Source organism: Rhineura floridana, chromosome 6 (genome assembly GCF_030035675.1).
Source record: "Rhineura floridana isolate rRhiFlo1 chromosome 6, rRhiFlo1.hap2, whole genome shotgun sequence".
Taxonomy (NCBI): domain Eukaryota; kingdom Metazoa; phylum Chordata; class Lepidosauria; order Squamata; family Rhineuridae; genus Rhineura; species Rhineura floridana.
Window position 1 is genome coordinate 155,430,645 of NC_084485.1, and position 16,267 is coordinate 155,446,911.

The 16,267-nt window shown below is 42.4% G+C and overlaps 1 protein-coding gene across 3 annotated transcripts in view; it reads left to right on the forward strand.

Annotated features, from left to right (window-relative positions):
- Positions 1-206: 206 nt before the first annotated feature.
- The window catches only part of FAM20B (FAM20B glycosaminoglycan xylosylkinase), a 28,213-nt gene continuing 12,152 nt past the window's right edge, over positions 207-16,267 (forward strand). Inside the window, exons 1-5 of one of the 3 annotated variants that reach the window (XM_061634220.1) lie at positions 207-294; positions 11,355-11,879; positions 12,445-12,531; positions 13,634-13,743; positions 14,759-14,930. In XM_061634220.1, coding sequence (XP_061490204.1) covers positions 11,503-11,879; positions 12,445-12,531; positions 13,634-13,743; positions 14,759-14,930 — 746 coding nt within the window. In that variant the 5' untranslated portion in view covers positions 207-294; positions 11,355-11,502. The other 2 variants (XM_061634221.1, XM_061634219.1) reach the window with 2 other exon arrangements.

Genomic DNA, 16,267 nt, shown 5'->3' on the forward strand with positions numbered 1-16,267 from the left:
TATCCACTAAGCAAAATCGCCCAGGAAATCCTATTTTTATACAGGCAGGAATGAATTACAGAACAAGTTAACAGGATCCCGCCCATTTGCCTCGCTCACGTACGTGCAGAGAGGCGGAATATCACAGCGCGGCTTTCTATTGGCTAGCCGAGAATGAAGAGGCGTAACTGGGCGACGCTACGGGTTCTTTAAGAGCTCTTTGGTTACGACGTCTTTAGCCTTGGCGCTAAAATAAACATGCGATTGGCCTGGTTTGGGGAGGGGCGTGGTCTTTCTGGACGCTTCCATTGGCAGGTGCGTGCACGGGGGAGAGCGAGCTTACCTAAACGCTGGGCGATACCATGTTGGATGGGTGTTTGGGGGAGGTGAGCACCGAAAGGGGTTGTTGGAGGTGCCGGTAGCAGCGCCGGGTGGCCCAGTGACCGGGTATGGCGTGTGGGCGCCTGTTGGCTGGGTAAGTAGAAGAGTGAACGTTAAGGGCAGGTGGGGCAGCGTGGAGACCGCGCGCGCAATTGGGAGAAGTGAGTTGGCAGGCCCGGCTCCCCCGACTCTCATTGCGCCCACCTTCCCTGTAGGGACCGCGGAGCCACCCATGTGGCAGAAATGAAAGGGGGGGATGTCTCAAACACTGTCCCCCCCACACCCCTTGTGAGGAGGGGGACAAGGCTCAGGCCGCGGTTAGTTTGCCTTTGCTTCCATGGGGGCGGGTGGGTTATTGAACGCCTTGTCTCTCTCGGGAGAGGGAGTATCGAGGGCTCAGTGCTGGCATCCGTTTTCTATGAATATCTTTGGAACGCATGAAAAATAATAACTCCATGTGCATGTACAGAGTGCATTCTGTACACAGAGTAGTTACAGAGTGCGCACAACACCTCATAGAGATGTGGAGGAAGAACTTCAGAAGGAATTATTTTGTATTAGAGTATGTAATCACAAAACATTTGTCTTTACAACGAATTGAGTTCTGGTAGCTATTCTTTTCTCCTCAGAGATTGCGTGTGAAGGAAGGAAAGGGCTAAATACACCTGCAGGACAGAGAGGGGAAGATTTGTATATAACTTTAAAAAGTTCAGGGTATCATAAAATAAAATGATAAAACCATGAAAACCGCTAAAAACAGTGTTAGATCATCACTGACCAACTCACAAAAATAAAAAGAGTGATTTTAAAGCCTGGGGAAATTAAAAAAAATAAAATTAAAATTCACCTGGTTCCTGAAGGATAATAGCATAAGATGTTAGGTGAGGCTTTCTGGGATGGGAATGAACTCCTGAACTTGGGCACCTCACCTGAGAAGGTCCTTTCTCCAGTTGCACTCACCTCAGATAGCAGGGACATCCTGAGGAAGGCTGTTGAAGTTCCAGATTTTAGTGCATGGGCATAAGAGAGATGAGGGACCTTTTGAATGCTCAAAAACTAATTTTATAAATGCTATTGTAAATATGTTTTTATTCTTTGGCACTATCCTTTTGGCAGCAATATTTCAGATCAAGTGTAATAAGATGTGATGTATATATATAAATAACTTAAATGTGAATGAATGAATCGTTTTATTACGGTCACAGACCACATATTTTAAAAAAAGACACAGCAGGAAGGATTAAAATACTTAAAAAACAAAACTAACAAAATTCCTAAAATCCATGAATAATTCTTTAAAGAGCGGACTGACAATATTTTTTCCTAATTTGCATTGTAATAAGGAGAAACTTTGCAACTTTAATGGTGACATGAAGTGACACATCGCTTAAACAGACTTAAATGTTATTCCCCTGTAATATTATTGGAATACCAACAAAGTTCCTGCTGGTGTACAAGGGCTTCTGTATGGGTGTGAGGAAGTGAGGTTATATATTTTGTCATAAATTGCTGTAAAGGTATGAGAATGCTACAGAGAAGTGTTTGAAATCTTCCCACAACCATTGCAGTGCTACCCACTAATTTTGGATGCACTGATGTGCACACGGTAATTTCTAATCTGATGTAGTACTCCTTGTGTGTGGAAATTTTAGTGCTGCTTCTCTCCCATTGTGGGGAAATCTTTTGCACTTCATAGTAGTTCTCTAGTCCTAACTTTTTAACACATTTCACTTCCCCTCTCCCCCACTTTATATCATAAGGGCGGGTTCTTACATGCATATCCATCACTTGATATCTGCAACATCAAATGATGACTTGTGTAAGGGTAAAAGGGCCATGACGGATCAACATTACTGATGGAGCTTGAGTCTGCCTCACGCGCAGTGCTTTTCAATGAGTTGGTTCAAGCATTCAGCTGCCTGTCAGTAAGTGTATAGTAATTACTTAGAGAAGCCAAGCTAAGTCCCTTGAATTTGTTTATCAGACCATGTTTTCCCATAATTTTTACCAGGTTTTTGAAGCTGTAAACGTGATGTTTGTAAATAAATTATTGTAGGAGGGAAGATTCTTAGAAGTTAATGGATCCTCTTCCTAACAACTTGTGAAAAATGATGACCCAAATAATTATCTCAGTCCCAAAGGATAGAACTAGTTATTCCTCATGTTGAGAAAAGTTTGCACTGCTAACATACAACCACACAGGGAATGTTTGAAATTCCAGGACATCTTCACTGTCTTAATTAAAACAACTGTGAACAAGGGGTATAACTTGTACTGCTAGTTCCATCTCCATGTGAAGGAACTTGTAGAAGAATGCTTTTTACCTATATAGCCTCCTAATTGCAGCTCCATTCACACAATCTGATATCCTTCATTCTCTGTTCTCCGATATAGGGTTATCAAGAAGTACATACCACATAGACTGTTCATGCGTACCGAAGCACTGAAAAAGGGTAGAAAAGTATATCTCCATTCCTACTCTGTTTATCTATGCCACGTGGAAGTGCTGAAAGGTTCATGCTTTTTGTTGACAGTTCAGTCTGATAATTATTCAGCTGTAGTTCTGACTGCCTTAGGAAAGGTTTGGTAAAAAGGAAATGGTTTTCTAGCTTTTTAAAACAGAGATTAATTACAGTGATGTGAGAGTAAACATACTGTAAAAGGTGGGGGAGCAAAGGAACAGTTACCATCTGTCTGTCATTTTTCATCACAGACTTCTATCCTTCCACTTTTATTCTTCACCCTTGGTTTTTAGTCTCATCAGACTCTGCATGTTTGTGCCTTTTTTCTCATTTCTGCTTCCTCTTCCTTCCTTAGCACCCCTTTAATTACAGCATTTTCAATCTGCCTCCATCCATTATTATGAGAGCATATAGATTTGCTGTAATTTTCAGAATCGCTATTGTCTGACCCCTTTTGTACTGAAATACAGATTGTTTGGAATGAATGTGGATTTTCCCTCTCCAAATTTTAATGGAGGTCTCATCTACGCAAGCCTTGTCCTTTTGGGAATTGTCAATATTAGTTCTTCGAACATGTTGTCTGCAAATTAGATAGGTTTAGAAATAAGAGATCAGTGCTAGGTAGTATTTTTTTCCCTTTGCATTGTGTTCATTCAGTATTTTGGAATATTATTTTTGTTCGTTGTTGCCAGATCTTGAGAGAGGGAATTGTGTCTCCTCCTAAATATGGCCCTGGGTAGTGCTGTGTCACTTCCCCTGTCTGGGAAGATGGCATATCTTGCATTACCGTCCTGGAGAGCGGGAAAATCTTGCACTGTTTTTATTTCATTTATTTATTTTTATTTTTACCCTGCCCTTTTTCCAAAATTGGGACTCAAGGCGGCTTACAGATAAAAGTGGATACATATGGTTGGATCTCTTTAATGAGTATAAGATTCATTGAGAAGAACATGTGCAAGACTGAATATGGTTTTATTTTAAAAGGTGAAATTTCAATTGAAAGATAGTATAAAACAGGGACTAGCTGAAATCCAATATAAAATGCCTGTGAGAGCTCTACAAAAAATGTTGTTTGTACAAAGGTATTCAACTCAGAAAGGTCTAGTCATTTTCATTTTCCTTTTTCAAAGGAGAGATCCTCGTCTTCCATACCTGGTTGTCATAAGGGCTGCCTGTTGTATCCTATTTACCCTCAATCACTGGTATTTTTTAAAATGTAATTATCTAGCCTTATAAGCTGCCTGAGAAGGAGACCACTTAAAAACTGCTCTGAGCTCCTTAGTGGAATAGCAAAATCTGAAGTGTAATAAATAAGAAAGGAGGTGCTGCAAGGAGTTTACATCTGCATTTTGCTATTAAGGGAGAGACTGAGAGAAGGATTACAATGTATATGGCTTAATTTACTATGAATTAGCATAGATGGAAGACTTTGAAAAAGAAAGCACTGCTAATTGGGTGGATCAGGGTGTTATGGAACTTTGTATATGCAGAGATCCTCAGTGATCTGAGCTGTGTGTGTGCCAGTGTGTGTATTTACCTAAGTAGCAGGCTTTTACCCTGCATTTAGATCACTGAGAGTAAAATAAGAAAAGCTACTTTATTGATAGAAATACATAGTAAATAGGAAAGGCATATCTAGTTCTAACTAACTAAGTTGGAGGTGCAGTGCCCAGACTCAGCTCAGGAGAGACAGCAAAGACAAAGATGTCTCCTCTCTCCTCGGACAGTCGAAGAAGAAAAAAGAAAGGAAGGAGAGACGAATCAGCTTCCCTGAGCATATCAGTTTGCAACGGAAGGAAGTTAGGTAGAGAAGAGCACAGGTAAAGAAAGCCTAGCCAGCTGGAGGACCCTAACTCTATCTTCCTTCTGGAATACAAACAAAAGAACCCAAATAGGAGTTGCTCTTGCCCCACTTCCAACATGCCTTCTCAACGAGTGTTTGGTTCAGCCCACGAGGTTCATCTTTTCTTGCACCTTGCATTATCTGACTTTGCCCAACGCCTTCGTCAGAGTGTCTGCAGTCATGTCTTTCGTTGGACAATATTCCATCTTGAGTAGTTCTCTGGGTAGGTATCGCTAATGAAATGGTGCTTCACATCTGTGTGCTTGGTTCATGAACTCACCCCTTCTGACTCCATGAGTCTGATGCATCCTTGGTTGTCTTCATGCATCATGACAGGCCCAGGGATAAAGATTCCTAAATCTTTGAACAGTTCAAGTAGCCATGTCAACTGTCTGCTTGCTTCAGAAGCTGAAACATACTCTGCTTCTGTGGTAGTCTCTTGTTTCTTACTAGCCCAGCTGACCACTGAATCTCCATAGAAGAAGATGATTCCACTGGTGGATTTTGGATTTGTAGTGTCTTCAGCCCAATCAACATCTGCATATCCCACTAGTATGGGATCTTGGGTAGCCACTAACTTCAGTTTCATGGTTGCAGTGCCCTCCAGATGTCCCACCACTCTTGATTGTTTCCCAGTCCTTCTTGGTTGGCGAGCTGGTTTTTCTGCACAGGTATCCCAGTGCTGCCGCCACATCTGACCTGGTAATGGTGCTGATATATAGTAGTTTCCCGATGGCTTGTCTGTAGCTCTCATGGTCTTCCCATGGTTGTTTGTTGTGGTGTGGTTTCAGGTATCCTACTTCCATTGGAATAGGTGCTGGATGTGCATCCTTCAGTCCTCTTGAGAAGGTCTTGGATCTTTTGTCTTTGACCCAGCAAGAAGGATCCATTATTTTGTCTTTCAATTTGTATTCCGAGGTAGTGAGTGACATCAACTAGGCACTTCACTTCAACCTCCTTGTTGAGATGATTCACCAGTTGTTGCTTGTCCAGTGGGTCTTGATAAGCCAACAGTAGATCATCAACATAAATCAATAAGTAAGTCCATTTGTTGTTCTTGAATCTGCTGTACAGGCATGGCTCTGCTTTGGCTTGTACAAAGCCTTCCTTCAAGAGTATTTTGCTCAGTTTCTCATTCCAGGCTCTGGCAGCCTGCTTAAGTCCATAGATGGATTTTTGAAGTTTACACACTAGGGTTTCTTTTCCTGGAACTTCAAACCCTGGTGGTTGTTGCATGAAGATTTCCACTTCTATTTCTCCATGCAACAATGCTGTTTTTATATCCACGTGCTCCACCTGCATTTTCATGTTAGCAGCAACACTCAGAAGAGTTCTGATGGTCGTGTGTTTGACTACAGGAGCAAATGTTTCATAGTAGTCTTGTCCATACTTTTGAGAGTATCCTTTGGCTACTAGTCTTGCCCGGTATTTATTTATTTTATTTTATTCAATTTATTAATCGCCCATCTGGCTGGATTTACCAGCCACTCTGAGCAATGTACATAACAAAACATATAAAACAACAGAATATCAGAAAGCAAACAATAAAAACTGTAACAATAAATGATAACTAAACAACAAGGTAGAGGCAACTCAGTTTCAATAATAGGCTTCTTGCCTGTATGGTCCGAGGTGTAACTAGAGATAGGAGTTCCTGATGTAAGTCTTCCCACCCTGGCATAAAACCAGCGTGGGAGATAGTCCATTTACAAGATCAAAAACCGGCATCTCCCCCAACCCCAGCATCCAGCAGTTCCAGCGAGGAGAGGGGTGGAACAACCAGCCTCTCAAAAACAAAACTAACAGAGCAGTTCTTTGAGAAGCCTTGGGGAAGGGGCCAGAGTGTAAATGCCGCTGATATCAGGCAAGTGGATTAAGGTTGTATGGAAGGGCAGTGGCCGCTGCAGGGGCTCTTCCCAGGCCTCCAAACCGCCTCCGAAAATGCCAAAAGATCACCACAGGAACCGACATCCTCCAGGATAGGCCACAACAATGGGCCCGCCAAGAGGCCGCAGTTCCTCCCTGGCTCCGGCTCCAGCTTTCCACCACAAGAGGCAGCAGCGGTGGCGGCCTGATGTACGTAGGTCCCTGGGTCATATCGATAACTGGCATCCAAGTCCCAGTCAAATAACAAGGGAGGCAGCATAATAAAAGGGAGGGGGGTTCCCCTGTATTTTCTGTGCATTCCCATGGTATCTCTTAACGTTTCCTTCAGCATCTGACTTTTTCTTAAATATCCACTTGCAGCCTACAACTTTCCTTCCTTGAGGAAGCTTGGTCAGTGTCCAAGTTTTATTCTTGTGTAGAGCTTCCAGCTCTTCCTTGGCAGCCTGCCTCCACCTCTCAGCTTCAGCTTTGGGTAAGGCTTCAATCTCTTTCCAGGTCTCTGGCTCTGGAAATTCATCTCTAATGAGGTAAGCAACTCTTTCTGGTGGTATGCCTTTGTCGGTGCGTTCAGAGCATCTGGGTGCTGGTGCTTCAGCTGCCCCTTCTGGCTCTGATGCCTGTTCTGGCTCAGACTCCTCGTCTTCCTCTGCTGGTGTATTACTGTGATCCCTTCTGTTGTGGAAGAATAGCTCAGTTTCTTCTTCCATTTTGTTGTCATCTGTTTGGTATGGCGCCCCTTCTGGTTGGTGTGCACACTTTCCTTCCTCAAAGTGGACAGCTCTGTATACTCCCAACTTCACCAGTTTTGGGATATATTACTCAGTATCCCTTCTCCGTTGAAGAATATCCAGTGAACATTACTTCCTTGGCAGTGTTGTCATATTTTGACCTCTTTTGTTTCAGGATGTGTACAAAGGCCTTGCACCTGAATAAATGAAGGTGAGACACGCTTGGTGTCCGATCATGCCATAGCTCAAAAGGTGTTTTGTTCGTTGCAGATGCAGGAAGTCGGTTCTACAGATAGGTGGCAGTAACCGTTGCTTCCCCCCAGTACTTCTGTGGTAACTGTGCATCTTCCAACAGGGAACAAATCTGTCCAGGAGTCCAGTTCATGCGTTCCGCAACCCCATTTTGTTCTGGAGCACAAACAACAGTAGTCTGATGCTGTATGCCTTCTTCATGTAGAAAGTCTTGCATAGCCCTGGACACGAATTCTCCTCCACAAATTCTGACATAGTCCTTCAATTTTTGAAGTACTTGACCTTTCTCAATAGGTACATTGTAGTTATACCATGAGTAATCATCTATGAAAGTAAGCATGTATGTGATGGCGTTCTAATGGGTCCACAAAGGTCAGTGTAAATTAATTCTAGAGGTTTTGTAGTTTTCCTTTCACTTTTCTTAGGAAATGTTGGTTTCATGCTTTTTGTCTTTATACAACATTCACATTTTTCTTTGGATTTACACTGTCCAATTTAATGTCTCAAGCCAAAATTTCCTTCTCTAGAGCACTGATTCTGGCTAAGCTAGCATGTCCCATTCTTCTGTGCCAAACATGGACACATCCAAAATCACAGGTTTCTTTGGCTGTATTTGCATGCAGTTTCAAAATATTCCAAATTGAAAAGTCCATTTTTCAGTTTTGCAGTACAACACACTTCTTGATCTAAAACTTGGCAAACTTTGCCACTTAAAAAAAAAGCCTCTAAGCTAGATTATTTTAGTGGCACTTATTAAATTATCTTTAAATGCTGGAACAAATAGACAATTTTTCAGTTCAAGCTCTCTGGTGCCCTCTGGTGTTTTGCAAAGTAGCTGCACCATGCCCATTCCTTCAGAACAGAACACATCTCCAGAAGCAGCTACAGTAGGGCCCCGCTTATATGGCAGGTTCCGTTCCGGATCCCCGCCGTAAAGCGGAAATCGCCATAAAGCGGAACCCCATTGACTTTAATGGAGCGTGTCATATGAAAATGCCGCAAAATCGGCTTTAAAACGGGAAGAAAGGCGCTGCATTAGCGGAGTGCCGGGAAGCGGGGCCCTACTGTATTGCATTCTGTGTATGAGATTTAAAATTCTTAAGCAAATTTTTATCATTTATTAAATGGACACTAGCTCCCGTGTCAATTAAAAATCTGGTTTTATAATCATAATTCTTTCCGTCAGAAGCATGGTAACTGCAATGCTTCACTTTAGTCTGGCCATGTGTTTTTCTTTCAGCTTGCCTTTGTTTAAAATCAACTCTTTCTCCTGTCTCCCTTCTATGGCAATCTCTTTGAAGATGATTAGGAGATTTGCATTTGAAGCAACTCTTCCTTTGTTTTTCAGTACACTGCTGTGGCATCAAGGCTGCATGACTCATCCCTCTATCCTGCCTTTGGTTGCTGTTTCTGCCCACAGTAAAATTTGCTTTTTCAGACAGAGCTTGCTCCTGTCTCTATTTATAGTCCTGATCTTTCGGATAGGCCATAATCTGATCCATATTCTGATCTGTCTGTTCTAGTATGCAAGCAGTCACTTGGGATGTTCATTTAGAAAGGCCAGCAAAACAACTTTTGGTAAATCTTGATCCAACAACCTTCCACATCTTTCTAACTCTCGGAGCAGACTTGTAAATCTGTCCAGATGTGTATTCAGATCGTCTCTATCAGATTCTTTCAGCATGTACAGCGACTTATAGAGAAACATCACATGATTTTTAGATTTTCTGTGATACAGATTTTCCAGTTTCTTCCATATGTCCTTCACATTCCTACATCCCATGCAAACATATAATGCCTCAACTGATAAAGCAGAAATAAGACTTCCTTTTGGCGTGCTTACACTTCAAGGAGGCAGTGGCTGTTTCATCCGCTGCTGAGGGTTCAAGATCAGTTAGGACTCCATGCAGATTCTCCCCTTCCACAATTTTCCAGCCTTAGAATGCTTGTCTTGTGTTGATTCTTCAGCCATGGTTTCCTATCTTTTGATCTGCTTTTCTTTCTCTAACATAGTCCCCTTTTGATCTCTTTGAAAATCACACACAATACTTAGCCTTTTTAGCTTTCAGGTGCAACTTGCAATACAACTTAGCTTACTGGGCGGCCATAACCCTTTGTTATGGAAATTTTGTATATGCAGAGATCCTCAGTGGTCTGAACTGTGTGTGTGCTAGTGTGTGTATTTACCTCAGAAGCAGGCTTTTATCCTGCATTTAGATCACTGAGACTTAAGACTTAGTAAGATAAGAAAAGCTACTTTATTGATAGAAATACATAGTAGATAGAAAAGGCATACCTAGTTCTAACTAACTAACTGAGGCGCAATGCCCAGACGTGGGTATTGCCCTCATGGCTCAGGAGAGAGAGCAAAGACAAAGATGTCTCCTCCCTCCTCGGACAGTCGAAGAAAAAAGAAGAAAGAAAGGAGAGACAAGTCAGCTTCCCTGACCATATCAGTTCACAATGGAAGGAAGTTAGGTAGAGAACAGCACTGTCCTGCTCAAAGCCAGGAATTCCAGACGCACTTGAGTTTTTCTATTTTTATTAAAGTCACAGGAACTTCAAAAGCCTTCCAACTCATCCAACTGTCTATGCTTTCTAAGAACTAACTTCCCTTGACTAACTCTAACTATGCAAGTCTCCAAGCTACAGACATTGACCCAGCAAAGTAATCCCTCTTGCACACCTCCTTAAGAGGGCTTGACTTTCACGTGAACTCTTTCGCCTAACCCCGACCATTCCTCTTTGCACCTCTGAATTCTTAGAGGGAAAGGGGGGTTGGATCTCTGAGTGGGGAGGGCTAACAGGTTGGGGAAGCATGGGAACCTGCTGGGCACCTGGCTAGGTATCTTCAACCTGGCAAGGCGGTTCCTCTGGCACGGTCGAAGGGCATGTGCCCATCCCACCAGTCTCTGACAGTTCAGTCTGCGAGCCCTCGGGGGGGGCAGGGGACTGAGCGTGCGGTTCGCTCTCCTCCCTCAAGTCTTCGCCCTAGTCCTCCAACTCCGAGTCTCCCTCCACTAAGACCCCCCGCCTTATCCTGGGTCACAACAAGCACAGGTAAAGGTAGGCAAGCCTAGCCAGCTGGAAGACCCTAACTCTGTCTTCCTTAACAGTGTATGGAGTCAAAGAATGTCTCTCCTGTGTCCTCAGGTTTTGCTTGTTTACTAGCTGAGTGGCATTCCATTGTGCTGTTTGGGAAAGGACTTAATGCCCTAGGAATATATGCCAGTGGCAGGATAAGATTTCCTTAGTTCAGTTTGTACAGAAGAGCCATGTCACCAATCCTCCCTAAATAAACTGGAGATCTAGTTTGCTGTGTACATTTCTGTTAGCCCCATCCCCAAAACAAAAACAAAAATCTAGCAGCTAAGTTAAAGATGCCTGGTGTATGTGTGTGAAGAATGAGTACATAATGTTTTTTTAAAACGCTGAAGGGAAATACATTTTTCTTTCACTTTCAGATCACCAAACTGTTAGAAATCCCTGTGTTTTAAAAATCAGTGGTACTTTAACTTGGATTCCTGCCTTGAGCAAGAGGTTGGACTTGATGGCCTTATCAGCCCCTTCCAACTCTACTATTCTATGATTCTTTCAATTCACTCAGTTTCCCATATTGCATAGTAAATATGTAGTGATCAAGGAACTTGTTACCTGAAAGTCTGATGAAATCAGTCTTTTAATAGATGCTGGCTTTGAAAACTATTATCTGTTTTTGCTAATGTGCACAGTGAAAGTACTAGATAACAGCAACATCTGTTCTGCAGGTATAACCGATCATGCCTAAGGAAGTGAAATACAGCTGTATTTATTAACTTATAGGCATACCAGAAGATGCAACATTAGGTCAGCTGGAGTGAAGATTATGAATGAAATCCATCTAGTACCACACTGCTTCTCATCTTGTTTTGTGACATACTTCCTGTAGTATTTGGAAGAACACATCAGGAGAAAAGGACCGCTTGCCATCATGAAGTTGAAACAACGGGTAGTGCTTCTGGCAATCCTCCTTGTCATCTTTATTTTCACCAAGGTTTTCCTCATAGACAACTTGGACACCTCAGCAGCTAACCGTGAGGACCAGCGCGCCTTTCACCGTATGATGGCAAGCCTGCGGGTGGAATTGGACCCACGACTTGATCACACACTGCAATCTCCCTGGGAGATTGCAGCTCAGTGGGTGGTGCCTCGTGAAGTGTATCCAGAGGAAACACCAGAACTAGGGGCAGTGATGCATGCCATGGCTACAAAAAAGATAATCAAAGCAGACGTGGGCTATAAGGGCACTCAGCTGAAGGCATTGCTCATACTGGAAGGTGGGCAGAAGGTGGTCTTCAAACCTAAGAGGTAAAATGTTCATTCAGTGACTGGACAAAATACATTTAGTGTTCCCCTTATAAAACTCAATGACTTGCATAGGGGTTTTGCAGATCAGAGTGCTGACCATCATTCCCCAGGGGATGGGTGAGGACAGATCAGAGAAATGGTCAGCTGCTTGTCCACCTCTTCACCACAGTGTGTATGAATGGGGAAAAAGGGGATCTGAGAAGATGGTGCTAGTGTCACCTTACCTTCTCTGGCTTCTGTTTGGGTATGTCCAGTATGGCTCCTTTGTTAATGTAGCTACATGGGAAGCGACTGCAAGGAAGTTCCTGCTCCATTGTTTGTGAGAATAAGCTCTATGTCTTTAAATTGGAATGTGGGCTGCACAGCAAGTCTCTTTTCAGTCGCTAACAGCTCTAGTTAAAAATTTCCTTGCATGTGTGGCCGCATGATCAATTGCAAGGAAACATGCCTCAGGCATGCATCTTCTTGGGGTGATGAAGAAACCTAATCTGCTTCGATTTTGTGTCTATAGCTTAACAGGAAAATCCAGCACAATTACCAAGATTGTCTGTCTTGCAATTTTTAGATATGCCAGAGACTATGTGGTAGAAGGGGAACCATATGCAGGGTATGACAGACACAATGCAGAGGTGGCAGCCTTCCACCTGGACAGGTACATAAATGTTAAATTAGAATTCACTCTTCTTGGAGATGGGAAATATACCTATAAGCTTTTTTAAACACTGAATAGAAAATTTGTTTTTTATTGAAATGGTTAAAATTATGAGGAAATAATGGCTTCCCATTACATAACTAATTCATTTGTATTGTTATATGATTGCAACAGGTCATCATCTTTTTCTTAGGTAATTACATTGTCAATGTGAGGTTCAAACTATATCTCTGAATAGGACCAAATTACTGCAGGCTGAGACAGGCTGGTAGGCTGTGGAAAGTAAAAACTGCCTCCAGGTGAATCAGGCATGGTAACTTGGGTAGAGATGACAGACACAGGCATATTTGGGCAAGTGGATAGTTGTGTTTTTTTGTTTCGTTTTTATTAAAACAGACTAGTTACTTCTGTAGACTTGCTTGTAAAAATGCACTGAAGGAATAAAATCCCTGGGCACATGATTCAGCCACCTTTCTGAAGCAAAGCATGCCTGAATCAGGTCAGTGCCTGAATGCGACACAACCTGGAAACCTTATGTATGCCACATTGAGTTGCACAATGGATGAAAGGCTGGATATAAATGTACTAACTAAATGAACCTCGTCCTCGTCTTGTTTTGTCCTCTAAACTGAGGAAAAGCCAGTCCCTCAGACATACAAGATGTCCCCTTTTCCACCCTTTTTTCCAGTCCTTATCACAGATGAAGCCAAAGCATTTAGCCAAAGCACTCAGAAGGAAAACTTTATCTAAAATGGCGTTGGGGCAGAACAACTTGGTTACAGCCACCCCAGGTATGGGCCAACAGCTAGACAATTTGTTTTGAGGTTCAGACCATTTGTACAGCCTGATGGCAAGTCCACCATTGTTCTGCTTTAACCTTGCTTTGGTTGTGAGCTCTGTCTGTGTAGGGTGGATAGTGATCCTGCATGTACAGTTTAGGAAGTTCCAACACAGCTGAAACATGATCTTTAAATAGTCAACTGCTATTGTAAAGTTTAAAATTCATAGGGTTTTCTTTCTTAGATATTTGGAAGGGGGTGGATTGCTCCATATTACATATTCTTGTGTCTCATTTCCTTCCTATCCTGTCTTCTCCAAACAGAATCTTGGGTTTCCGACGAGCCCCACTAGTGGTTGGCAGGTTTGTGAATCTCCGCACAGAGATCAAACTTGTTGCTACAGAACAGTTGCTAAGTACCTTCCTGACATTAGGTAGGTGACAAAGTAAATATTATGAAGAAAATCTCCAAAATAAAATTGAATAAAGCCTGCGAAGGGCTTGCAGAAATTGATTACTACTGGGAAAGGCAGACCTGGTGCTCTGTAAGCCCCTTAAGCTCTGTCAGATATCATATTCTTGATTTTTCATGTTTAGGAGATTATGAGTGAGCTTGTGGGCCTGCTCCCCCTCATACATATATATTCTTCTCCTTCCTTTTTCAATACTAACTTTGGTTCAGAATTATATGTGCATCGATATCAACACCATGATAAGCTTTATCCACAGTTAATTCTGATTGTAATTTCTGTTTTGAAACTAACACTGTGGTTACCATAAGCATTGGTCCAAATTTGAAATTGCACCACAGTTAGCTCTGAAAAGAAAAGGGGGCAGGGAACATGGCACAGCACCCTCCTGGACTCCTAACCACAGGGGATTGGAAACAACATTACATCTCTTGGACTTAATTCACAGATTGCTCTGTGTGAAGGATTGTAATTTGTGAGAATCTTCTGTTAAGAAGTCATTGCCATTTCACTTTTTCTGTTAATTGGGTTAGCAGTGTTCAACAGATGTTTTTAAAGCAGCAGTTCATTCTAAAAAAAATCATTTAAAAAGCAATGAAACTATGATGTAACAGGTATCGGGAGGTCTCTCTCTCTCACCTTAAGATCCCTGACTGTGTATATACAGTAAAATAATGTCTGCAAAATGCATTCATTTACTTCAAAATATCTGCTTTTTCATTTAGCTAGGCTTTTAGTTAATCACGAGTAGGAAAAAGTAACTTGCTGTTTGCTTGAAGCCTTTTTCCAGAATATTGGGAGGAGGAGGGGGACGCTGTATTTTCTTTTGAGCAAAATAACACAGGGTAATTTTAAACTTCTAGGTTTGAAGGTATCCCTCCTAGAAAGTTTCTGAATTGTCTTGCAACCTCTAGAAACATTTTTAATGTGATTATATCAAATGACATGAGATGGCTTTTTGTTTTTGCTTCTTTCCAAGGTAATAATACTTGCTTTTATGGAAAGTGCTACTATTGCCGGGAAACAGAGCCAGCCTGTGCTGAAGGGGGCACCATGGAGGGATCAGTCACGTTATGGCTGCCAGATGTTTGGCCCCTTCAGAAGCATCGACACCCATGGGGCAGAACATACAGGGAAGGCAAACTGGCCAGGTATGGAATTCATAAAAGAGGTTTTCTCTTTGTCATGTCTGTTCGTCAGTTCGGGGAATGAGCTGTATTTATAGATGCAAAGGGGTATATCAGCCAGTGTTCTTGAAATTGTGTTACAGCTGAGGTTCTCTAGTACAATGTATTTTGTGTATGGGTTCTATTATTGTAACCTCTAAAGGCTTTATCTGGTGGAGAAGGTGCAGAAATGACTCTGAGAATGGTGTGCAGTGGACAAAGGTGCCTGGAAACAGGGATGTGAAGGATTTCAAGAGACCATGAGAAACGAAGATCTGTTTTGGTTTTTTGACCATTCCCTTTCCCAAACAATGGGTAGAAAAAAGAACTTCAAATTGACTCGGGGTGCTGGTGGTCTGTGTGCATATACGTGGTGTGCAGTCTCAAGTTTTGAGACCTGTTTTGTCTGTAAAAGTTGTGCTAATTTCTACCAGTGGAGTAAACTGTGCTTATAAAGAGTACATAATGTTCCATGTTAGAGACAGACAAATCAGCCTATTTCTGGTCCATGTGATGATCCATAATTCCATTCCATCCCATCTCAGTGTTAATCAGTGATATTTTTAAATTTGCATGAAAATTTGCATTTGAGTATGTGTTTCTGAACATATTTTCTCTCAAAATATGTATTTCTAAAACTATTTTACCAACTACAGTTTAAAATGCATATATTGAGACTAGGGGCTGCATCCCTGCTCATTCCACTCATTAACACCCCCCCACATTAACTCTCTAGAGCTTCCCCTTCATACTCCATTCAGCTACAAAGCTCCCTTTTCATCTTCCCAGAGCCACTGTACACCGCTACTTTGTTTTCTCCTTTAGCCCCATGGCCATGGCCTCCTTCTCCTCCTTGCACAGAAACCATCCCCTCGGTAATCTCCTGCACCTTCTTTTTCCCACACGTTGCAACTTCTAAGCACCCTTTTCACCTTCCACCCAATTATGAAGCCACCATCCCCTCCTATTTTGCAACCCCTTCCATACCCACGCATTCATCTTCACCCCATTCCCATGCCTCCTACTCCCTCCTTTTTTGCAACCCCCATTTGCACTTCCATTTTCACCTTCATCTCCTTTTTCTCCTCTGTTTTCTTAACTCCCCCTTGCACACAGACCACCCCCATTTCCATACCTCCTCCCCTCTCTCCTATTCTGCAGCCCCCTTGGCACACATGTGCACCCCCCCCCGTGATGATATATGTTGCTGTACCTTTAAGATGTATAGAATCTTAAGAGCAAGCCTGTTATTCTCTGTCAGGAGTGGAGCAGACAGGAATGGGTTAACTCCTCCTGGAGACAGTCAGCACATTAAAAAAGTT